The sequence below is a fragment of the Caloenas nicobarica genome, chromosome 4, assembly GCF_036013445.1.
Source record: "Caloenas nicobarica isolate bCalNic1 chromosome 4, bCalNic1.hap1, whole genome shotgun sequence".
Taxonomy (NCBI): Eukaryota; Metazoa; Chordata; class Aves; order Columbiformes; family Columbidae; genus Caloenas; species Caloenas nicobarica.
In genome coordinates this window covers 31213279-31239431 of record NC_088248.1, presented here as the reverse complement: position 1 = coordinate 31239431, position 26153 = coordinate 31213279, and the positions used below count along the sequence as shown (strand labels likewise).

The 26153-nt window shown below is 44.3% G+C and overlaps 1 protein-coding gene across 1 annotated transcript; it reads left to right on the top strand.

The window, feature by feature from the left end:
• Positions 1-8975: 8975 nt before the first annotated feature.
• Positions 8976-25812, top strand: LOC135988401 (transmembrane protease serine 11F-like). Its single transcript, XM_065634337.1, has 11 exons — positions 8976-9011; positions 10313-10414; positions 17834-17957; positions 18774-18889; positions 19304-19371; positions 20704-20867; positions 21883-21921; positions 23523-23703; positions 23944-24209; positions 25096-25238; positions 25651-25812. Exons 1-11 carry the CDS (start codon positions 8976-8978, stop codon positions 25810-25812), a joined length of 1401 nt encoding a protein of 466 aa, XP_065490409.1.
• The last annotated feature ends 341 nt before the right edge of the window (positions 25813-26153 follow it).

Below are 26153 nucleotides of genomic sequence, written 5' to 3'. Positions count from 1 at the left end.
CCACCCAAGTGTGTTATGAGCCTGCTTCCCTGCACCAGCCTTCTCTTTTTTTTAGCAACCCAGGCCAGGCTCTGTCCCACCCAGTCTCAGCAAGCAGGGAGGGTGGAACATCTCAAGGACTTTACTTGTCAGCAGGGAGATCACCTGTATGCTCAGCACAAGGATGTTGTTATTGCAGCCCTGTTATAGCTAAGCATTCCACAGGTATGTGTCCTTCTGATTTAGTGTAAATATGTGAAAGTACTGGCACCAGAGTGGGGGCGGTCCTCTTCTATTTAAAAGAAGGAAGGAAACAACAATCCTTAAAATCCTGTGTTCCGGTTAGTAAATATCTTGGAGTACTGTGAGTCAGTGTTTGCAGCGGAAGGCTGCTGGTTATAGAAAGGTAGAAAGATGCAGGCGGTTGGATACAGCCCAGGGACAACATTGGGACAACTCTGGGACCAATACTGTTCAATATATTCATCAATGACTTGGATGAGGGAATTGAGTGTACTATCAGCAAGTTTGCTGATGACACCAAGCTGGGAGGAGTGGCTGACACGCCAGAGGGCTGTGCTGCCATCCAGCGAGATCTGGACAGGCTAGAGAGTTGGGCGGGGAAAAATTTAATGAAATATAACAAGGGGAAATGTAGAGTCTTGCATCTGGGCAGGAACAACCCCAGGTTCCAGTACAGGTTGGGGAATGACCTATTAGAGAGCAGTGTAGGGGAAAGGGACCTGGGGGTCCTGGTGGACAGCAGGATGACCATGAGCCAGCACTGTGCCCTTGTGGCCAAGAAGGCCAATGGCATCCTGGGGTGTATTAGAAGGGGGGTGGTTAGTAGGTCGAGAGAGGTTCTCCTTCCCCTCTACTCTGCCCTGGTGAGACCTCATCTGGAATATTGTGTCCAGTTCTGGGCCCCTCAGTTCAAGAAGGACAGGGAACTGCTGGAGAGAGTCCAGCACAGGGCCACAAAGATGATGAAGGGAGTGGAGCATCTCCCTTATGAGGAAAGGCTGAGGGAGCTGGGGCTCTTTAGCTTGGAGGAGACTGAGGGGTGACCTCATCAATGTTTATAAATATGTGAAGGGTGGGTGTCACGAGGATGGAGCCAGGCTCTTCTCGGTGACAACCAACAGTAAGACAAGGGGTAATGGGTTCAAGCTGGAACACAAGCGGTTCCACTTAAATGTGAGAAGAAACTTCTTCTCAGTGAGGGTGACGGAACACTGGAACAGGCTGCCCAGGGGGGTTGTGGATTCTCCTCCTCTGGAGACATTGAAACCCACCTGGACACATTCCTGTGTAACCTCACCTAGGTGTTCCTGCTCTGGCAGGGGGATTGGACTAGATGATCTTTCGAGGTCCCTTCCAATCCCTAACATTCTGTGATTCTGTGATTCTGTGAACACTGTTTTTGCTGGTGATGGCCTAGTGCAGCTCTGCACAGTGTGGTTGGGAGCAATGAAAGGTAACAGAACATGGATGGTGTCCCTCACAGCTACTTGCATGATGCCTTTGCTCTGTCTTCCCCAAGAACTGTATCTTTGTAGTGTGACTGTGACGAGCCCCTCAGTGTGGCACGACGGCTTCTGGATCCATGATACTGCAGGGTCCCCTGGGCTGGTACTGCAGAGCTGTTCCTTTGTGCTGTCCAGCAGTTCAAACATTGATATTCCTTCATTTGTTGCTGTAGCCTCTCATTTTCCTTGTTTATGGAGGCTAAAAGCAGGCATGGGAGTGACACAAATCTCTTAATGTTCTTTTTCTGTACTTATCTGAATTTAGATCCTTGTCATACATGGCAGCCTCAACATTCAAGGGCAAATGTTTCAAGATCTGATTTGCAGTATTTTTTTATTCTCATCCTACTGTTCCTCACCACCACCTTCCCTTTCCTGATGTAGAAACCAGAGCTGTGTTCAAGATCACATCCACTTACATTTCCTTGAGTCTCTTTCTTCATAAAGACTAATGATAACCTGGAAATACTTTGTCGTGTCAGGGACATGTTATTAATTTCATCCTTCACAATAAGAATGAGGTAATTAAAGTTATCTTCAGCTTAATACTAGCTTTGTAGAACAATTGTGTTAAACAGAAAATGTGAATACAAAATTGCTTTACTCTTTGGAGTCATCTTTCATCCCCTCAAGATGAACATAAATCCAGAAACAAATTACAAGGAGAGGTATTTTTCTTAATCTCTCTGTTCCGACTCCACTTTTTTGTTACTTTTGCCTTTAACAGGACTTGTAGCTTAGTCTTTCAGGCACACACATCATTGCATGTACCTGAGTGGCCATCCCTGAAGCAATGGGAAGAAATTTTCAGCTAGTGGTTATTAGCACAGCTCAGTATCAGGTAATCAAATGACGATGACTTGCATCGGCTGTAGACCTGTGCCTGCATATCAGTTTTTATTTTTGCGTTGACTTCTACATGGGCACTTCATTACAACAGTATATGATTCTGCTTGCTTCTCTGTGTTTAAAGAACTGTCCAAGGAGAGGTTAAATACTCTTGTGATAGCATTTACTGTAGTCATGTTTATGTTTCAATGTCATTTAAGGAAGAAAATGAGAGCTGTCATGACAAACGTGATGGGGAGGAGTCACAAGGGCTGTTGAAGCAATTCCAATGACACATTGGTATAGCAAGATCTTGTTAAGGCTTAGTGATCAAGACAATTCTTCAGCACTCTGCAAGTCAGGGCAGTTCTAGATAATGTACATTTCTCAATTAGGGAAGAGATTGACAAGGCAGCAGGAGGCTCCAACCAGAAAATTACTTCACAGTGGTTTAATAAGGAGGAGGGTTTTTAGGATTATCATAAATGAGAGACTGAGTAAATGTGTCTTGACTCAGAGTGCTGGGTGAAACTACACAATCCTAGGGGCACAGGAAGCAAAAGAAGATGGAGGGGAGGAGGGGGCGGTGGGACGACAATAAGTGAAGAGTCACAGGCATAAAAAATTACTTCTCTATGCACTAACTTTGAGTCTCCCCCACCTGCTTGCAATATGCATGAGTTTAATTAAAATTGGTGGTACAGCAATCAAAAATTTCCTTTCTTAATGAAATCTGTCAGTTTGGTTTGCTTGTGTAGTAAGCTCTGCTGTAAGCCATTTCCAGTTTGTACACAAGCTGTTTAACCAGCTTGCTGCTGAACAGAATCGTGGATATTCTGTAGCTTGTGCTGATACAGGTCTAGCAGAGCAACCTCATTAGTGTTTTATTACTGACAGATCAAAGCGCTCTGCTAACAGGAGGTGGTTAGCAAGTGCCTTTCCAAAGGCTGAAATGGCATTTACCTGTGTTTGCTTATGGCTTTCTTGCTGTCTCCTTTATGCCAGGAATGAGACCAAAGTTGGGGTTATTGACACTAAAGGCACCAGAAGATTTGTGGATCAGCTGGGATGGTGAGGTCTGTGTGGGGAGGAACTACTCACTGTGTGCATCATGTAGGAGACTGTGGTGCTTAAGATGAAGCTGTGAACCTGCTCTGGGAGTCAGCTACCTGCCTGCCACTTCATGGATTTTTTTTTTTCCTAAATTCTCTTTGATAACAGAACCAGGGTTAATTAAGTGATATACACGCTTTGCTGCCATGGGATGTGTCTGTTCAGAGACCATAAAAAAAAAAATCTAGCTTTCTGTCAAGGTTCTTCCAGCTTCAGTTCTTCCAGTTATGTCTGAGTATTACTTTGATTCCCTTGTTCAGGGGGACCTGGCATCAGCAAGATGATCTGAACATAGCAGGTAGACCAAGTGTCAGGCTACAGCAGGCTCCGGAGTTGGACTGAAGACTTCAAACTCTAAGTGTATTTTGACTTGAATTAAACAGACTATTAGTAAAATAAACCTGGCAGCAAATCCTCTGGTAACTGTAATCAAACGCAGCGCTAGGAGAGTCTCAGCTGCAACAGTGCTACATAGGAAAAAAAGACAAAAAATGAAGGTCCTTGTGTATTGCAAGTTTCTCTTATTTACTGAAGTTTTGTAATGAAACATACTCCCTTGATAAAATCAGAAAGGAAAATGAAGATTTAATAGCTGTTGTTTGGGGGGACCTGATAAGGATATTGATGGCTTCTGAAAAAGTGACTTGATTCTGTTTTTCAGGAGCTGTATTTTAACTACTAGATCAGGATTCGGAACTAAGACTTAAGAGGAGCAGAGGCAGGTCTGTACTAGGACAGTTCAGCACCTGCCATGTGAAGGCGCTGTGCTGGTTTGTGCTCATGCGGCCTGAATGCTACTCCTGGGGCAGAAAGGGACCTGAGCACTGGCCAGTGTGCGAAGCTGCAGGCACGCTGTGTTCCTGCCTGCTGGTTTGCGTTTAGTGAAATTTGTTTAACTAGAGCTGATCTCTGCAAATTCCATGTATGTAAAATTTTGCTGCTCCTAAACACCTGGTTTTAAGAATCATGGTCTGGAAACCTGGGTTTGGATCCTTTGTTAGGAAACTTTGAGATTATGTGAATATGCAGATGAGACAAATTGAGCTTTGTGTGTCAGTTTGTGCAGTCTAATAATTGGCATTTGTAAAGACAGGTGAATGTGACTGGAATGCAGTGGCAGATGCACTTGAGTCGTGCATTTTGTGGGAAATAACACTTGAACCTAGGGACAAGTAATGTTGTAAGACATGTTGGTTGTATACTGTGCTTTTTCCTCATACAAAAGTTTGAATATACCTTTCCTGGACAGTTTGAAAGAACTATTTAAAAATGTATCCTTGCTGAATATATAAAATATTGCTAATATATTGCAAGATACTTGTGTATAACCATGAGGAAAAGCATAAGCTATGAACTTTGGACTTGGGTTTGTAATGGATAACAACAGAGCTGCACTGCTAATTTTTTTGGTGACTTCAGTTATACCGACCCGGGCTTTTCCATTCCAACTCGCACTGCCTGGAGGCAGCCTTCATTTCTTTTCAAATGCAGATCAAACTGAAAGAGTTGCTATGCCCTGCCTTGGGGATTGGACTCTCTTAAACTTGTGGCTACAACGGTAGCATAGAGTTTCCTTCAGCCTTTTTTTTTCAGGAAGGCTTCATGGTCGCTCCCTGCCTCAAGAGCTGTATTTGGGGTGACAGCACTGGGATAGTATTGACTTTTTCTTGAAGGAAGTGCTATTGTCCCGACAAAGGAGCTAAGCAATTTGTCTGGCGAGAACCTTTGTAAATGCAAATATCCTCTCAGGAGTTTTCTATCCTAATATAAATTTAGGATTGTTATGGATAAAGTCTTTTTTTTTTTTTCCTTGGCAGGTGCCTTGGTAACTGGCCACCTTTGGAGGACAAAAGATGAAGAACACACTTGGCTCACTGATCACTGATGAACTGATGTCATCCCAGTGTCCACATGTGAAAGAAAAAAAATCATGTTCTGCCTTGAATTCAGGTAAGTGCCTGTTGTATGTGGTACCTGGCTTGCCAAGCTTTGGGGCTATCTAGGAAAATACCAGCGCGTGTCTGAAGTTAATTTCCAAAAACACAGTGGCAAGTTTCAGTCATGTGCAAGATATGAGATGTTATCGCTTCTGCGACATCCCTTTAAGCTCTGTCAGATCAGAGGAACACCGTCGTGTTTACCTGGGAGTGCCACAGCCCCTTTCTGGAGTCTGATAAGTTATCAGATACAGACACCATACCGATATGACCATCTGCTGCAAAGCACAAGCTTCCTCTGGAACCTGAGCTGAATGTGCTGTTGGATGCTGAGAAACATGGTGCCTACTTTCTTGGTGGTTGAACTAGATTGTTGTAGGACCCTTCCAAATGAACTATTGTTTTCTGTTCTGGTTTGGTAAGCGGGCTGCCATGGTTCTTAACTAAGAGCAAAGACACTGATGCATCATTTCTGTGGCTACTGATCTAGCTAGGCAGGTCAGATGACATTTTGCTCAGGAGATGGACGGGAAAACAGGGATCCCAAGCTGGCAGTTCTATCACAGGATTAATAATGCTTTATTAATTATTAAGAAGGAATGCCTGGCAGCTAAATGAACTAGAGACTTGGGGAGAAGTCAGTGGAGGACACCTAGGGAAGACGTGAACGCAGCAGTCAGGGTATGGTGCTTTCTGATAGTGGTTTCTAAACATCCAGAGGTTTGACTTGGAAAATTCTTGCATCACAGAGGTGGATTTTTCTTAGAGAAAAGTGATTATCCCCTTTAAATGTGCAAAATATTTGACATTTTACACAGCTTGCAGCAAAGAGTCCTGTACCTTGCTTTTATATTATGCTTGTTTTAAACCTGGCACTCTTGTTTCAAGTCCTCTAGCTGCTGTATTAGAAGAACAGTGAGTAGTGTTTTCCTGTTCACCTTCTCCATTCTACTCTCTAGACCTCTGTCCCTCCGTACCACTCTCAGGTTGCAGAATCCTGGTCTCTTCAGGCATCCCATGCTTTGAAGCTTTGTTCCTTTGGTCAGTTGTGCTGCCTCTTTTAGGATCTTTCGTAGTTCCTCTCTGTCAGCTTTGAGATAGGCAAATGGATACAGTTGTGATGTGGATTAATGTTGTGATATAAGTTGGTTCCTTTTTTGTGTCTGTGTTTTCTTTACAAGTACTTTGTAGAATTTCTCTCATTTTTTGACTACTCATGAGTTGATCTCGTCAGAGGTGCTTTCTCAGTCTTTTTACTGAAAAAATAACCAACTCAACACCTGACACTTAGTAGGTGTGGTTAGTACTGTTTATGTGTGAAACTACGTTCTTTTCCAGAGTTTGCATATTGTTTTATTACGTAGTATCTCAGTCTTATATGTTTCTCCACTGTGGTGTAGTAGGTTTTTGTCTTTATTGCCATGGGTAGACAGTTATGATTGGTTGATTGTCATCTCTGTATTTCTTCTTCCCAGACAACTTAAGAATATAGAAGAGATTCTGGTGAGGTTGTAACCTGGCTTCACAAAAAGCATTATCATTTATTTGTCTCTGTTTCCTCTCAACTGGCTTTCCATTTCAAGCCTTCATATCCCATGGCAGCTCAGATGTTTTAAGAGGCTTTTGTGAGAGATCTTATTTGACTTTTTTGTTTGGAAATCCAAGCAGATGTTATCAATCAGTCCTGCCTCATGCACCAGCTGTTGGCCTGCTCAGGAATTGAGATAGGTTTGCAAGGCAGGAATTTTGTTTTACAAAAGCTGTGATTCTACCCCAGACAGCATATTTATAGAAATACCTGCTATTCTTATTACTTAGTTGCTTGTGGTGATGTGGCCATTTTGTATATCTTACTACACTATCAAAGGTTCCCCATGCTTGCTTTAGAACACTTTTTTTGGCAGTATTTCCCCTAATCTTCTGGCTTTTCCCCCAGCTTCTTACACTGATACTTCGCTCCTGAGAAATATCAGCCAGATGCTTCTGGCATGCTTCTGCATCATGTTTTGTTTGGGGTTTTTTTTTTGCAGTTTACCTGCCTGAGTTTATAACCACTGTTTTTCAGCTCTTCTCAAGTATGCTTTCTTGCTTCCATTATTTTGAGTTTTTATCTATTACGTTTAGCTTTGGGCTTCCTGAAGGCATTTTTACATTCGCTCAGAGTGACATGATGTCTTAAAATAGTCTGTCTCTCCAGAAAACACGCAGTTTTTCAAGGTTCCCCTTTTAGGTTATTGAATTTCTGTTTTTGTGTGGCTCCTATATTTGAAATTGGGAATGGCAGTAGCTGATCTGCCTTTGTGGTCTCTCTGTAGAAACGTGAAATCAAATGCTGGTATAATTTAGGTACATGGCAGAAGTGTGGTGAACCAGTTGGTCAGGACTGAATCAAGAGTTGCTTCTCATTTTGTGGGTTTTTTGGCTGCCTGTTCCTGAAACAGTTATTCACAGCATCTAGAAATCTAGTATTACCTGAGTGGTTAATGTAAAGGCTTCACATTTTACATCAGAGTAATGAAAATAATTTGAAATAGTGGTTCCCTGGGGTTTCTGTGTTCTGTTGCCTTCCTGCTGTCATGTTTCCTTGACACCTGCCGTGTCCATGTCCTTGTTTAAGGTCAGCATTCTGGATCTGTGCCATCCTTAAAGAACTGTCTGGAAAGCATTGCTTTGGCTTTCTGTCTCTGGATCTTCTTCATACCAGATTCTTTTTTTACTACTTGACTTTCATCAACTTCCATCCTTGTCTTTACCTGATGTTGCAGTGCCTATTCAGAACAGCACATCCTGTGTGTACCAGTCTGCTTTCTCCTGCTTGTCACTTTAAAGTCTGCGTGATCTTCCTGATGTGAAGTGTAGATCCCACTTCCGTCAGTTCAAGTGGAAATCTGGTGATCCTTTGCTAGGTTTAATCTACTTAAGAAGCTTCCCCAGTCCCTGATGAACCTGAGCCTCTCTTCCTTATTCCATTGCTTTAGTTGTGTGTTGAGACTTTGCCTCTGTGCCAACTGTGTTATGATGGGGGTCCTGGTATTTGGCATCATATGTTCTTCCTCCAGAATCTTCTTTCTTTCACTTGGTACCCAGGTGGACCACAATCCCTGCCTCCTCCCCAGCATTTCCCAGCTTGTCTAGGCTTTTTTTGAATCTTATTGGTGTAGCATCAGCAGGCACATCAGTACACTGTCACTGGAATCGGGAGCCAAACCTGTTAGGTACCTGGTAACTGAACCACTGGTGGCAATTGCCTGTCCCTGTTTCTCAGATGGTGTTTCTGCCCCAGGGAAGTATAGTCAGCACAAGAAGATGCATAGACACTTTGTGCAGCGAGGGGACTGTTGATTGGAATTATTACCTCCTTAATCAGTTTGGTGCCTTCCTGCCATGAAACTAGGGCTGGAAGAGCTTTTCAATGCCCTAAAAAGCCTGCTCAGTTGAACTTCTCTGCATAAGCAGCAATGGGTTTTTTGCCTACAGGTGAGACTGTTCAGAGATTGCCATGAAGCCTCTGTGCTGTGCATTCTTCCACCTGTGCCACAATTAAGTCACAAGAAAGGGCTGTATCTCTGAGGATCACGGACTGCCTGGAATGGATATGTCTTCACCCCACCTACACACGGGTCAGGTAATCATATGACACTTGATCCTTCACTCTTGGAAACTCTCACCCTCTAGGCAGGCTTCTGTCTGCATTTCTCTCACACATCTGGACTGACTGAACAGAAGTGTTCCTATATGGGATAGCAATGCAGCTTCCAGTTAAAGTATTGAGAAGTGATTACATGATGTGCATAGTTAGCAACTGTACTCATTGTATTTTGTAACAAACGATGCTGAGACATTGACTGAATTGAAATGATGAGAAGCTAGGGCTTACCTTTAGCCTAGGTTTCATTCCAAAGAAGCTGACCTCAGAAAGGTAGTGTTCCTGTTACTTGGCTATGGACATGACATAAAGTGAAACGAAGAGCTCCAGCCATGTAAGATGTATTTGCATCAGTGTGTTTTTCAGCTGGTGATCCCTGAGCTGTAGAGAGGTCAAATGAAGGCAATTCAGGTGGAGAAAGAGTCCCTAGATGTTTGAAACTTTACTGCAGCAAAGAAAATATTGTGCTGCCCATCACCCATCTGTCTTGTTGTGGTGTTCTGGCGTCTGTATTTGCCTTCTGAAACTAATCTGTCTGTAAGATTGTGTGGGCCTATATATCTATTAGTAAGTTTGGAACTGAGAACTTATAATTGAAAAAAGAGGTCCCAAGAAAAGACTGAGAAATGCTACCTTAGGTTAGAGTGTTTGTGCTTGTGTTGCCAATTAACTTGCTGTAACTAACAGAAGTAGACACAATTATATCTAGACAACCTGCATATATTTATATCACAAATGTTTGATCTTGAATATTTTTTCCAGGGTGGAAGTATGTGTGTGGCTACCTGGCCACAGAGAAAATCAATGTCAAAGGAGAAGAATAGCAAACCCGAATGTAATTGTTGCTATAGGAGCAAGTTCTTGCCTGACCAAATGACCCATTTCAAGGAAGTTCATGGGAGCTGAGAGGCACGTGCTGCTGAATCTACATCAATTTATGTCAGCACCTTATCTGACCTGGGACTGAACACTGTCTCTTTAGAACATGCAAATTTTCTGCATTGGTCCTGCCCGTAACTTCTGATTTGTTTTTAATTACACCAAAGAAGGAAATAAACTCTGCATCCTTGCAAAATTTTCATGGCTGTTCTGATTTGGGGTGTTGCAGGGTGTAGTTAATGCTCTGAAAAGGCTTTGAGATTCCTGGATGAAAGGTGTGATGAAAGAAGTGTACTGTTATTGTTTTAGGGGAGGAATCATGCTACTGGGTAAGCCTCTGTCACTAGAGACTTGCTGGACTTGTTTGTTCTGACTTGCCTATGACTCCTTTCCTAATTCAGGAGATAAAGCCTCAAGTCTATGCTGAGATGCTACACAGTGTGTTGTGGCGTTGGGGACAGTGCATCTCCCAGACAGAAGAGCTGCTTGCTGACCTCTCAGGGGTACCCAGAGGTGAGTGCCACAGCCATCTGACTTGCTACTGGGTACTTTGGGCAGCGTGGCTGTCTTGGGCTTAGATTTCTAGGGCAGTTTCTGTGCTTTCACTGAGGGTGTGGGGAAAATGGCACTACCTCTGAGCATACCTTTGATTTGAGCTGCCTTCCATGCATCAATAATCCTTCTGATACTTCTCCCTTTCTCCTCACCCGAAATGCATTTGTTTTCCAGGCATTCTTTGGCTCCTCTACAGCATGGTATGGTTGACAAATCAAGCTGGTCTCTGGCCACTGAGGGGTGGGAGGGCAGGTGAGAGTCCTCTCACTGCACCCCCTCTCTCATCTGCCCTTTGTGCTGGTGTGCTTAGAATGCGTTACAGCCACAACCGCTGAGCTAACAGCGTGGTACAAGAGGGTGAGTGCAGTAAAATAGTAAAACTGGCTTCTTGCGCTCTTGTTTATTTTCATGGACTTCTTATGCAGCCAGCAAAGTGTTAATCTGTGCAGAATCAGCTCGGAAACACTCCGAATCTGGCACCAGACCATTTCACCCACCCTACCTTGGAATGAAAATCAGACTGAGAAACCACAGAGACTGCAACTGCTTGTCTGGTATCTCACTTCTGGAGTGGACTTCAACCTGTCAAGGCGGAGGAAAAGGAGGCAGGCAGAGCCGCTGTCAAAGGCTGAAAAGTGGAGACCTACTGCTGTGTTCTGGCACTGCTGAGCTGACATAATAAGATACCTGTCTATGAACGCAGCTGGAAGTAGGAATTGTGAGGGGTAGAAGATGTTGTACACATTGCAGAACCTTATCCTAAGCTGCTTGCAGTCAGTGGCTGTGTACTTAATCTTTCCCTTGCACTGGGATGGCCTCTCACATGTTCATGCAGGTTATAAAGTCCTGATTTATGGAGTAGCCCTCCTAGTTCCACTAAAGCTTATTACAGAACATAGGAGTCTTTCTCAAGATGGTGGCTGTGGCAGTCAACTGCAGAAAGATAGGTTATTGATTGAGGTTATTTTAGTTTTTGGCCTTCCGTATTGTTGTAGTAACACAGTAGGCCAGCTCTATCCCAGCAATTAAAGAGCTCACAACCTCCAAAAAGCTGTGTGCAAAACAAATGAGAGATTAAAGAACAACAGACACTTTGTGCTGATTGCAAAAGTGATCAAATAATTGGTAAAGCCTGTATGAGCAGCATTTGGGTGTTACGGATACTGGTAAGCTCTGAGTTAAGACTCCCCACAGAGTGAACGCTGCCCTTGAATGTTGCTGCAAATGACCAGAACAGTATTTGGAGCTGTTGTCGTCGTACAGCTGAAGCGTGCTTCTGGGAAGCAGCAAGACCTCTATAGAGCAGCAAGACCTCCATAGAGCTGGATGGTGGTTAAGGGGAGGAGCTCAATTAGTAAGTGGCAAGGACATTAGTGATGCTTTATCTGACTGCAGAGGGGTGGCACGCAGCACCTACTGTTTTTGTGGGATGTTAGAGGGTGTGGGGAGATGAAGCTGATTCAGCGTGACGCATAGAAGAACACACGTTTTGTTTCCATCAGCAGATGCCTTCAATATTTGCAAGTCTACCATTGTATCAGATTTGCTTTAGGACATACCAAGCATTGAGAGACTGAGGCTCGTAGGTAACTGACCTCATCCAAACAAGGCTCCTGCAGTACTTGGGGACTAGCTGCTTCTGTTTCAGTGCCCAAAGTAGTGGCAGAGGACCTTGTCGCATTCTTTTCTGAGTGTGTGTAGTGGTTATGCTGTAGGAATGGAGGAGAAGCGTTAGGTTGGCACGATTGCTTGTGGCAAAGGTGGGAGTGGACTTGGCACGTCTGGCTTCCTGGCCCCACGCTTGTGCTACAGCACGCGTGGAGTAAGCCCAGTGTTCTCCGGCTGCTGCCTTTGCCAGCCACCCTGCCAATGTAGGTAGCTTCAGGGACCTAGCTGGGATTTTTAATTGGCACTCCCCAGGCCAGCAGATTAGTCGGTTGGCTTGTCTTGTGAAAGGTCCCATTTCTAGGAAGAGCAATTGTAGGGATGTGCTTGAATTAATCTTTGAATGGAAAACTGACCATGGCTGTAAGTGTGGAGAGACCCTTGTTGGCAGATGTGCTGCCCAAGCTCTGCCGCTGCTTTTTCTGAGAATATTGCAGTACCAGTGAGCAGGGGCATAATAAACAATACAATAATTTTATTATAGTAAGACAGCAGCAGATCAGATAGTATAAAGAAAGAGGTTGCATGTTTTTCCCTATGTCGAGTGGGGCAAATAGGTTGGATTAAATAGCTAGTCCTGCCAGGATAAATCTAAAAGCAAATCTAGGTTGGGGTGCTATGACAGCTTAGCTTAATAAGTCAAAAATAGTCAAGGGCAGATTCTTAAAACAGAACAGGGTAGCTGTTCCCTGCTTGCTCAACAGCTCAGTGACTAGGGCCCTTTCCGAGGACATGGGTGATAAAGTTTTGCTTCTTTTCTGTGTCTGAACAGATCTTTTCTGGTCAGTTTTCTAGTACAGTTGTTACTGAGGCTTTTTATAACACACAGTTGCTCAACTGGAAGAGATCTATAAGCTCAATATAGCAAATACAATTCTGTCAGGCAGAGGTGGGAGCTGAGTTTTCATCACTTGCATTGTGAATGAATGTAGTAACTTTTTAGGGAGTTTGGTACAGGGCGAGAGGAAAAACAGCTTGTCACCCGTGTATTGTGCTAGTCATTTGCTTTTGGGTGAATGGTCCACAAGGCCATTTGGGGCTGATCGTAGTTTTACTGTGTTTAAAATAACTTAATTCTATGCAGACATAGCTATTTCCAAGATAGTGAATTTGGATGAATTTTTCCCAGTATGGAATAAATTTTTACTGATTGAAATGCATTCTTTGGCTGAGAGCCAAGGTGTGTAAACTAGGAGACTAATAGTTTGCACTTCCAGACCCGAATGAACTGTGGGATGAAATGGTCAGATGCTACCGTCTCCATGGATTGTCTTGGGCTCCTTGGGAATGAAGCATATTTTAAATGAGAACAGGGATTGCTGGAGGAGGTCTAATGTTCATCCATACTATTGCTGAGATAAGCAGTTTTGTACTGAACTTAAAGGTCTTGAGTTGGAAACTTCCTGCCAGTTCACTTCAGACTGAAAGCTGCCAGACACAGACTGTGAGGAGGTTGTTTTCTGAGCAGAGGGGACTTGGCCTTTGAGGTCTTCTGGTGGAGTCTGGTTTCTGATCTCTTGTTAAGGTTTGCTCTTGAGAAATTAAGACTATCTTCATCCATGCTGGAGGACAAATGCATCCGTGTTAGCTGAATTTCCCTCTCTGCCCTCCTGAGAGCTAATTTGTAACTTATGGGAGTTAGGGCAGTAAAAAAATAAAAAAATCAAATCAAAGAGTGTGGTACAAGGAAGCAAAAAACATGAGGCTGTACAGAACACCTGACTCTGGAAGGTGTCTACACAGATGTTGGTGTTGGAGGCCTTCTAAGGCAAACACCTGCTGCTGAACTATTTAACTGTGAGGATGGATGTCCCAGCCACAGAAGTCCCTCTCAGGGGGTTACTCTGATAGAGCAGAACAATCCTGCCCTCCATGGCATAATAGCGAAAAGACCAGGGGAGTAAAGGGGCTGGCTGGGGGTAAACTGCATGTGATTAATGACTGGATGTGGTGAGTGGACATAACCTGGATGAGAACTGTCTTTCACTAAACATCCCAGTAGGTCTCAGCAGAGCCAGCCTCAAAACCAGACCTAGTCGTGACTGGGGTTTTTTTTGTCTATACAGCCCCTAGCATGTGAGAGGCCATCCCAGTGCAGGGTTGTGCACACAACTGAAAATATATGCTGCTCTAATACAAGCAGTAAACATTCGATGTTGCCTGTGCTCAAGCTGTTATTCAAAGAGTAAAGGATAGCTGCTCTTGGGTCAAACAAGACCATCTTCCCTGTACTCGTGCCGATTCCTGAAACAGGTGGCAAAAGATCAGGTATTTCCTAAAAAGCTAAAACCAGGAGAGTTTGTTCTTTCCCAGCCCTTCAGCACAGCTGCTGACCAGCATGTCTGCTGATGGAGTAGACAGAAATGTGTGGGCTACTGAGCTGGGTCCTGCACTCAGGCATTGCTGCTGAAGCACATGTACTGGCAGTTGTACACTGCGGGAGGTGATGAGACTTGCTGCTTACATTGCATGAGAGATTTTTTTTTTTTTTCTCTTTTGGTACTTATCATACCAAGATGGAAGTCAAGAGCATCCTACTCACGGGAGGAAACTGGTTTGGGTTTACAGAGGTGTTTTCACTTTAATTTGTATATTCTATATAAAAATTAATTGCCGATATGAATGTAGAAATATGTGAAAGTGCTTCCTGGCAAATTTCTTTATAATTTTAAGGTGAAATTTGTGCCAGAAGTGGAGTTTTTGTGGTGGTTTTGTTTTGTTTTGTTTTCTTGGTGGGTTTTTTTGTTGGTGGTGGTGTTTGGTTTTTTTATTATTATTATTTTTCTCATGTTTACATTTCCCCAGCACTACAAGAGTTCCTGAGGTATCTGTTTCCCCTTGCAAGTCTGTGACCTGTGGAAAGCAAGTGGTTCTGAAATGCTGGAAGGGGAGGGGGGTCTGTGCTGCCAGTACTTGTCCATGTAGCTGATATTTGCACAAAAAAGAAAAAGAGACAGATTGAGATGCAGCACAGCACTGCCTGTCAGAGCATGAGTCCCACAAGCAGCGAGGTGCTTGTTTCTCAAATGGGAGTCTTAAGCTTTTGTAGCTTAGGTGTAAGGCCAAGTCTTGAGGAAATCTCTCTATACACAGTTGAAGAAAGCCAGTGGCTATACAATGAGTGCTGTTGCCTGGGTATCTGCAGGGTCAGCCATACACTGTCAGGGCTGTGCTGTGTGTTCTGTGTGTTGGGAGTGAAGGAGGGATGTTGCTCTGATTGCTGTTGGGGTGGGAGTGCAGCTGAAGGGCAGGGAACCAGGCTGGTCGAGTTTGTTGATGGGGGCTCAGACTGGGCAGTAAAACCCAGCCAGTGAGGGGATCAAAATCGGGTGCTAAGGCGGCATCTTTAAAACATGAGAGATGGCTAGCCAGGGAAGAACAGCGTCGTATTGCCATAGCGGGGTTCTGGTTAGCCAAAGGAGACACCATGAGCTGTGAGATGAGGATGCCCTAGGGGAGACTGCAGCATGTTAAAGAAACTGAGGCAGGACAGTCTCACTGGTCTTAAGTTTTTATCTGAATTTCTGCATCTGTTTAAACCCTCAGGAGTAACGGACAGTGTGTGCAGTGAAGGTCTAGGTGGCCAGAAGTTAAGGCCTCTGTGGATCAGCTTAGCTCTGTCTGTATATGATATGCTCCCTGCAACGTGCAGTTTCCAGATCAAGTAATCTTGTCCAGCCTGGGCTTCTAGGCTGCTCTAAAGTCTGCTTTGCAGAGCCCTGCCATCAGGGAACTGAGCCAGTCTGGTGGGGAGACAGCCAGATTTGAGGAAAACTTCAACTATGCATTGCTGAAACATAAGTTTGTCCCAAAAAAAGCAGGTGCAAAAGAAGGAGAGGTATCAGGCTTCTCCACAGAGCGCAACACTGAAGTAGAAGGCTTGATCCTGGTCACCTGCCCTATGTATTTTACTAACACTCAGCTGCTGTCTGTGACCACCTGCATTTGTGGTGCTGGCTGAAGCTACCCTGTTTAACTTTTTGTTTTTTCAGTATGCTGCCAGTATGAGTGGGTAAAAACTTGCCTCCCCTTCTTAAGCAATGGACTGGGATACCTGCCAGCACTCTCACTAGCCAAAACCAAGCTTTTATGAGAGGATATTAAACTCTGAGTTGCTTCCAACGTCCCTGTCACTTGCTGAGCACACTCTTACTGTGTGCAGACCTCTCAGCTGCTTCCTCCTTGGCTCAATTTTTTCTGGTTTGCCTTGCATGCCATCTCTTCCTTTTAGCTTTGCTCAGCTTCCTTGCCCTCAGGGCAGAGAGTATAACCCCACTCTGCTCTCCCACCACTTCACTCTTTTGCTGGTTTGGGTTTGTATATCACACCCACACATTCACCGCTGATTTACCCTCTCTGCTCATCTCCTAAGATGGAGCTTCTGCTGTTATTCCGCTCTGTACTGTCTTTCTTGTCACCTGATAGTCAGAGAACCTGCAAAGCCTTGTTCTCTCTGACTCCTCTTCTGTCCCTTCCTGCCACTTTTTCCTCAGAAGTGGCTGTGCCATAGGCCTGCAAAGGGGAAAAGAGCATTTTTAGCGTGTCTGGTCCACAGCAATACAAACATGGATCAGTGGGTGAGTAGCCAGCCGAGTCTCTCCTCCCCAGAGCTGGCTGCTGCCACTGGTCTCTCCAGGCACCTTTAAGAGATTTTCTCATGTGTTTTTCTGGTACTGTACTGAATACCCGCCATGATGTAAAGACTTGGTGCATGGCATGACAGCAATTACTACATAGCGCACTGGGGAATTACCGGGGATCTGAAATAATTGCGCTTAAGGCTTTGCATCATCCTACAACAAAGCCACTGAGAACATGCACAAAAATGCAGTTTTCCTAATGTTCTCTTGCTTAATGCTGCACAGGAGGATGTAAATGGAGGAGAAAGGCTTATGTGCCTTTGTCCATGTGTGAGTCAAGTTCCCAACCCTTTTTGTGAGTCTGTTGGCTTTCAGCGAGTCACTAGGTCTGGGTCTTGTTGCCATATCATGTTTACACATGAGTAGGTATTTCTCTCCCCTCTGACAGGCTGCCTGGCAGAGTACAGGATGTGGTCTCTTACAATGTACGTGTGGTTCTGGTGCAATAAAACCCAAACCCTGCAGGGGATCAATAAATTTTATTACTCATACCAACTAAAAATAATTCCAAGCTGTGTGTTATATAGCATCTCTGGTAACCTGGAGTGTCCTTGGTGCAGAAGTTACTTCATCAGTCCTGAATTGTTAAATTTATGTCCAGTTTAAGCACTTGTGTGGGCAGCCAGCTACACTTGAAATCTGTGTAATATTTCTTGATGGGAAATTGTCTCTACTAGCCATACCTGTGCAACTCTAGGCTTTTCTCAGGGGTGCGTGTGAGGCAATGGGGGCAAGTTAGAGCACAGAAAATTCTGACTAAGTGTAAAGAAAAAACTTTTGCCGTGAGGGTGGTCAGAAACTGGACCAGGACCCCTGAGAGACCAGAGGATCTCTGTCCTTGGAGATATTAAAACTTGACTGGACAAAGCCTGGAGCAACCTGCTCTGGTGAGACCTGGTTTGGGCAGAAGGTCAGACCCACAGAGGCCTGAGATTCTTCCCAACCTACCTCATTCTTTGAGGTTTGTCAGCTGAGCTAAGCTGTGCCAGATGATTTGGCTCAGGATGCGCTATTGTCTTTGTAACAGAGTTGAATTTCCCCCTGTTGTTTTCTTCAATGCAGATATTGATCCAGATGGACAGAGCAACGCAACGTCTAGAGCCATGGAAGATAGCACTCATTGTTGTGGCGGTGATAGCAGGCTTAGCCCTCATCATTGGCTTACTAACATATTATTTGTGCCATGGTAAGCACACCACTTTTTTGTTGTCACAAGACTTTTGGAATATGTTGTGTTTCACTTGGTATTGTGGTCTTACCTGATGATTTAGGTATAAAATTCACCCTGGTATAGAATCCATATGAGAAGATGTACTAGACTGTACTCAAGTTCTGAATTGATTAGAAAACCTGCAGGAATGCTTAAAATATCACTTACTTGAAGCAGGCGTTTTAGTATTGCCCATCTTTTTGTTTCTTGTTTTACCCTGGTGCCTGCACTGGTATTCATGGTTAACCAAAGGCCAGCAGGCTTCTGTGTAAGTCGGGGTGGTGTGTCTAGAGCTCAGGCTATGCAGAGTAAGCTTGACATTGAACAAAGCTTATCTTTCCTTTTTGTTAACTCTGCGTTACGGAGCCCCTCTCTGCTGGTCACCTGAGAGCCAGATTTTCAACTTGCCTGCTGTGTGGATGCAAACAGCTCTGGGCCACCTGCCTCTGAGTCAGAAGGGACATATGTGACCTGATGTGTCCCATGCTGTGCTCACCTCAGGCTGATGTGAAGATGGTCCCCAGAGAAATATTGTAGTGGGTGTAATATCAGGCTGCTTGGGACGGTCCTCAAAGTAGAAATGAACCCCTAGCTGGTCCATGGAGCGGTAAGGTGGCTCAGAGTCCTCTTTTTCCACAGTGCTGCCTGGAGTTTGGCCCAAGCTGTAATTCTACGGCTGAGGGGATCACAGCCAGAGCCTGGGAGCCTTACTTGTGCCATGTTACATGAAATGGTGTATGTGTCTGAATTGTACTGAAGGAGATAAGCAACCTTTCCTTTTCTTCTCTGTAGATCAGGACCGGTATTACAATGCATCGTTCCTAATCACCAATGTCAAGTACAAACCTCAGTATGAAAGACAAACCACAGAAGAGTTCAGAGACCTGAGTGAAGAGATTGAAACCATGGTAAGCCAAGATGTTTCTCTGTTTCTGCCTCGCCTATGGTGAAGAGTCCTGTGACTGGAAAGTGTGGTGGAGGTTGTTATGCCTCATCCTTATGCGGCTGGCCTCACTTTAACCCACTACAGCGAGGTTTGAAAAGATGCCTTGCTGACTGTGTGCAAGCAGATGGTAAGCACAAATGCGGTCTGTTCCAGCAGCCCTGTGGCGGAACAGGCACCTACAGAGCAGAAGGGACAGCAAAAATCTGCCAACTCAGATGTTTATTTTGGTTCTGCAATCTCTGATGGGAATTTAGAGAGAGCTTTGGCGTGGAGGTGGAGATCTGAAGGCATTTTTTGTTTCAGAGGCTCACAAGACTTATCTTGAAAGTGTGTACATATTAGAGGTGTATTTTAACATGTTCTTTTCCTTTAACAGATGTCTGCAGTGTTTAAGGGGTCCTTTCTAAGTAAAAGGTACATCAGGTCCCACGTTGTCAGTCTAAGGTAAGTAACACGAAGGTCAGGAATAAGCAGGGGCGTGATAAATACCCTTTCTCCCTACCCCTTGACCACATTGAGTGTGCTTGGTTAATGCTTCCTGTGGAACCTTGGGCTTGTGTTTGCGTCTCTGCATAGTGTACAGCAGGAGGTGACTCTTCTCCTCCCTCTCTGAAAAGGTCTGAAGGAATAACTTGATTCCATTGTGAGATACCAGCATACAGAGTTGAGGGAAGGAAGCAAGTGGGACATAGGTGTATAAAGGTCCTGTGGGAGATCTTTAAAGTCTTCTCTGGGCAGTGATTATGTATTCACTCTCAGCAATAAGTCATTGCTTCCCTCTTCACATTACTTTTGGTTTGGAGTTGTATTTCTTGAAGGTTCAATTCCACTGTAGAATATTTTCCCTAGAGAGCAAAGAACGCCAAACTTGCCACGAATGTCCTTCTTCACAGCACTTCTGGGCATTCTTGCATTTACCTGTCTCTAGATGGAATGAGTCGTTTCCTTAAACTGTTGCGCATTGTTTTCTGCTTCTGGTTTCTTCCAGAAACCTCCCACACCGTGTATTGTCTGAAATCAAAGAAGTTGAGGGCTAAACTTCAACCCACCTCTTAAAACCTTTTGGGTTGACCAAACAGTGTGTCTTTTCCAAGCTTGTTTTTTTACAGATACCTTATTGTGCAAATGAGCGCTGGCCCAGCCTAGCTGTATATCTGCTGTCTTTTCCTCTAGGCTTGAGCTGGTTTCCCTTTAGACTGTGAGCCTAAAGTATTAGGCCAAATATTCTATACAGGCAGTAAGTGACCATGCCTTGCTCTGGTAACTTAAGCTATTGAGATTTGTTTCTAGATCCAATGGAGCTAACTGGCCGATAAATGGACTAGTGACTTAAATGGAAAGAGATGCCAAAAGACTGTTTTAAGCTTCTGTAGCTCTAAACTGGGTCTTTTGACTGGCTGTTGGGAAGGGCTTGTTGGGTATCTGTCGAAGGGTTTTAACTTCTTGCATTGCTCCTACTGCCATCTGTGTCCTACTGACTATGAACTGTGTGGAGACCAAAGGGGATGATCCCTCCATCTCTTCCTCAGCTGTACTGCTTACAACAGCTCCCAGAAGATTCCCTCGGATCCTTGCTATAGCAAGAACCAAACCTTTTGCTGCCTGCTGACATATGTAGTCATCTTTCTTTGCTTGTGCACAACTATGCTATTCATTTTATGCACCTCAGAAGACCAGACATGTTCTCATATAAGGAAGGCAGATGGCACAAAGCAGAACAAAGAGGATTAGTGAGCAAAGAGAGAATGACACCACTTTGTTTTTGCTGATTTGCAGCCCAGATCCTGGTGGAGTGCTGGCATCTGTTGTTCTGGTATTTAAATTTGTCTCGGCTGACAGTCAGGCAACAAGCTTGGGTCACATCAACCGTGCTTTACGCAGAAGGCTGCAAACAAGCTCCAAGTCCTTAGATGTTGACCAGTCTACCATTATTATCACAGGCAAGTGCCTTAGGTTTGGGTTTTTTTTAGCTTGGAATTTTTTCCTCATACTTTGCTGTTCTCAGTCTAAGGAGTTTCACTTTAGTATGCAAATGTATGGGCCATTACTGTTTTATCTTGTTAAAATCATGGTACAGCTGACAGCCTATGAACTTGGGAAAAAGTAGGTGGAAGAGGACTAAAGCAGACCGGCACTGACTTAAGAGTGCGAGCTCTCTCTGTGCATCAGACGCTCTCTCGTGTGACCTAGTTCTGTTAAATGACATTGTCCCCCTGCCCAGTTAATCCAAAAAAGGCCTAACTTTGTGACCATGGCTTCACAGATGGCTTTGCTAAGGCACACAGTGAGTTGGACCGGAACCTGTAACACCAAGCACTCAAATGCTGAGTCCTCAAGCTATTAAAAAAAAAAAACAAACAAAAAACAACAACAAAAAACCCCAAAACACAAGGCTGAAATGGTTCTATTCTTCCCCCTTTGACACTTCCTTTGCCTCTTTGATAGTTTGCTGTAGTAAGTGATCATAACAAAACCCTGAGGTGCCTTGGCAGTAATCATCTCCCATGTATCTGTCATTGGTTACCATCAGAATCTGGAAGACGGTTTTTCGTAAGGAAGAAATCAGTAACGTTAGCATGTAGCTCCTGGTGCTGAGGATTTGTGAAGGCTGTTTTGACCACCTTGCTATACTGAACCTGAACAAATGCCTATAGGCTTTTATATAATAGCCCCCAGCGCATATAGGTGTTACTTGGACCTATTTGCACTTAGTTGCTGCTTTTTATTTTAGCTTTAAGCTGAGGCAAGAAAGATGTGTCCTTTGGCCTTACACTTTCAGTGAGAAACAGAGGCTTAATTGAACTTCTCCAATAAAGCAAATTATCCCTTTTACCGTACTGTCAACTCCACGCAGCAATGCCATTTAATTTGTGTTTGCTGAGTACAGAGAGGGAGTCTCTGCTAGATCACGTAGCAGTATGAGAGATACACAGTGTTGTTTGCTTTTCTTTTCAGAGTTGAATAAGGAAAAGGGAGACAACCTTCTAAACAACTGTAAGTACAACTACTCTATAGAAAAGGTCCGGGGACATGGTGCTATAGGTTCTGTGTTTACAAGATTCTTAAAGATTGTTAAAGATACTAGAACAGTAGATAAAGCATGAGCCAGGGAAGACCTCAGCTCATTTTTTGCAGTTAGGCTGGCTCCGTAGTGTTTGCAGAATTGGGCATTCTGACTTGGTGGTGGGAAGCACTTGCTTTAATGTTGGTAATGGGAAGTGGGGGCATGTAGGTGAGTTGCTGCTGGTGAGCTTTACATGAGGATTACACTGAGATTTTTGCTTGAATCCTTCCAAAAACATCTCCCCTCCTCCCTGTGGAAAGGTTTGGCAATAGTTGTCTTAGATTTGAGCTAAACCTGATGCAGCCTTGGAAAGGGGCAGGTTCTCAGTCCCTCTCCTATTCTGTGCTGCCCCATGAGGTCTAGAAGCTCCCCTGGAAATAGGGCTACAGCAGAAGTCCTCTCTCAGGGGACTCCATCAGTCCCCGGCATGGTCTCGGCCATGCAGTGTCCTACATTAGCTTTCCATCTTTAAATAGACTCTAAGAATGAACTGGTTTGGATCTGGCTTTTTTCATCTGAGTAATACATGACTGCTGGTGGCACAGCGGCTATAAGTAAACTGTTGGAGGACAATTTTTGTTGTTGCTGTTGTCAAGGTGACCAGACAAAATCCTTCCTTTGTTTGCTTAGTTTGTGGGTGTTTTGGGTTTTGATTGTGTTTTTTTTTTCCAAACTATTCCAGCAGTTCTATGATGCTTGAAGCTCTGCTGACTGTGTTGGCCTTGCCTTTGCTGTAGAGGTGGGATGTTACAAACAGTGGGAAGATTGCGTCCACTGTTTCAGTTCATAAGCGATGTGCAGTGTCTTTCATGTGCATGTGTGGTGGTGAGTGCTTTAAAGCTTAGAGCTCTCCTGCTGTGGTGGTTTTTTTGTGTGAGGGTTCCTTAATATTTTCATACTCAATTTTTAGCAAGTCTTTTTAAAAAACAAAATCAAATTAAGGATATTTCCATGCAGTGCTAAGAGAGGTGTAGTCTTTAGATGGAACTTAGATGCTGTTTTTATGAAAGCTATATGAATGTAAATGCTTAGGTTAATTATCAGTGCATGTCTTCATGTGTGATCATCTGTGCGTGTACCTGTATGCACAGACATGCTAATGGGTATGCACGTGTTACCTTTCCCTTTGTACAGCTCTGATCAAATATCAAACAAAGCAAGGTGTGTAGAGGGGCAGTATTTCTCTTTTTAAACTAGATGAACAGTTACAGTTGGGGAAGATAAACAGTGTGTCAGAGGCACAGCCCTCAGTTCCCATGGGAGCACGTATGGGCTGGTGTGTCTTAAAACTGGCTTAATGACAAAGTAGTGACTCTTCTGCCAAACTTCTTTGTTTACTCCACATCAGTCCTGAGACGCTTGTGACTGTCATGTGTGGTTTCCCTGTGATGGGAGGCACTGCTTTAGGTGAAGGCTGTCTCTTGACATCACTGCCCCGTTACGCCTGTGCCTGTAGCCACGTGGGCCTTTCCCAAAGCAAGACTCTGACTTCCCTCCATCGACTAAAGCAGAGCTGCCTTTTCTTTGACAGGCTGTGGAATACGCAAACAGCTGTTTTCCTTCTCGGGAGTGGAGAGAATAATTGACGGGCAGCGTGCTCAGGAGGGGGAATGGCCATGGCAGGCTAGTATTCAGCTCGATGGGTCCCATCGCTGTGGTGCGTCAGTGATCAGTAATACGTGGCTAGTGACTGCAGCCCACTGCTTTAGAGGGTAAGTCATCAGCACCTACATGATCCTACAGGCTTTAGGACTTGCGGGTGCTTTGAGAGGTCTGCTCTGACCTTTTGTGGCTCACTTATGTCTGTATCTGCTGAAAGATAATGACGTTTGGCTCTGCTCTGCCACTTGGGCAAACCTGGCCACATTGCATTTTGATACCTAAATGGAGAGTTAAGCTCCTTTGGGGATATTCTTTTGTGTGGCTGTGACATAACCTCCAATGTCTTTCAGAGTACAAGATCCTCGAAGATGGACTGCCAGCTTTGGAATTCTGCTGAGACCTCCAAAACAGAAAAAATATGTCCAAAGAATTATCATTCATGAAAGATACGGCAACTTTGTCCTTGATCATGAATATGATGTGGCTGTTGTGGAACTTGCCTCTCCTATTGAGTTCACGAGTGACGTGCACAGTGTCTGTCTTCCTGAAGCATCTCACGTATTCCCAGACAACGCCTCCTGTTTTGTCACAGGTTGGGGAGCTTTGGAGAATGATGGTGAGTGGCTCTTGCCCTCCAGTGCCCTGTCATGCATGTATCGGAGAAGACTGCTGTTAGTTTTATGGCTTTTTGTTTGTTTATTCTGGGTTCCTTAGACCTGGTGTGTGTGTGATAGGTGCTTCTGGTAGTGATGGACTAGTGGACTTGGTTTGCTGCTTTTTCCCCCCTCTCTTTGTCACTGGCTTGGAATATGGGGGGGAAAATTTCTGCAGGTTAGCCTTACAGGAATAAGAGCCACTTTTTTTTGCTGGCATGTGCATTGTGGTGGTTGAGTGCATTCTGTTGTCCCTTCCCACTGGCACACTCTGGGGTTTAGCTTTGACATGAGTTCTTTCCCCGTTCAGCTTTGTCTGTCATAGATAAATCATGACAGTCTTCATCAGTTCTTCTCTATTTAGTCATAATTCAGCCTTCATTTTATCAAATGTCTTGAATGAGCTTTGTTCAAATTAGTTGACGTTAGTGAGATTAGAGATGATGGGACTATACATGGGCTTATGAGAGTCATTGAACTATACATCGTGTTCCCTGGTGGACTCTTGGGGTGTGTAGTGGTTGTCCAAAGCTACATTGCGGTTAACCAGTGCATCTTTCTAGTGACATAGAAGACATATTTTGTAGCCTACAGTTGAACTGAACACCGAAATGTGCAAAAGTCCCTTCGCCCATTATACTAAAGAGCATCTGGTGAGACTGAAGCATGGAGAAAGGTTATGTTTGAGAACAAGCAAAGGACTTCAGAGGAAAAAAATAACTTTCTTCTTCCTGAGACGTTGTTTGCGTAGCTCCCTTTGCTGCTTGTAGTGGCAGAAAAGCTATAGGAAAACCTGGCTGCTCCTGATCCTTGTGTGTTTTAGGTTGCTAATGCCACTTTTCCTTCTAGGCCCAAGTGTTAATCAGCTTCGACAAGCAGAAGTGAAAATTATAAGCAATGCGGTTTGTAATAGAAGAGAAGTGTACAACGGAGCAATAACACCTGGAATGTTGTGTGCTGGATACTTGGAGGGGAAGGTGGATGCCTGCCAGGTAAGTCTGTTCATAAGGTAGCAGTAAGAAGGAAGTGGGCTGGGAGGTGACGTTTCCTAGAAACAAGAAATAAAATAAAACTTTGGCTAATCTTGAGTCGATGGGCTTCAGGATCTTGACAGATGTAAACTAGAGCTTTGCTCCTGGGCTGAAGTCTGTACTGAGGTACTTGGGTTTTATATACAATGCACATGTGAGAGAATGCAGATGTGAGGGTGTGGAGGGGGAGAGATGGAGTTAGACATAAGATGTAATCCTCTGTCTTCTGATTAAATTGTGTAGAGGTTGGATTATAGCTGCGGTCTAGAGACAAATATCTGTCAGTTGTAGCAGAACACTTTGCAGCTTGCTGCGTTAGCCAGGTGAGCACTGTTTACTCTTTGTTCTTGCCTGCTGATGTTTTTCTCCTTAGGGTGACTCTGGTGGGCCACTGGTGAACGTGAACTCCAGAGGAATCTGGTATCTCGTGGGAATAGTGAGCTGGGGAGACGAATGTGGCAAGCAAAATAAACCAGGAGTGTATACGCGAGTGACTTACTATCGAGACTGGATCGCCTCCAAAACGGGCATCTGAAATCTGCAGCGGGTTAAGTTTTGTGGGCTGTGTGTAAGGCTCTTCCTCTGACACATTCTGCTCTGTGGCTGCCCTCTCACCAGCTGCTGGCCTAACCTGTGGTCCTGTATCAAGTGCCAGTGAGCTTGGAGTAGTCTAGGATTTGAAGTTGGTTTGGCCTACAACCAGAAAGGAACGGACTTGATCCACGTGACAGCTTGTTTGTTCAGGAAGTACTCTGACAAAGGGACGACTGACTTGGTCTATATGCAACATACTGACCATTTTTTCTCTGTGGCCATATGTCTTGGCCCCTACTTCTACACCCAGGCAAAGTGTTTGAGCTCAAACTACCATTTACC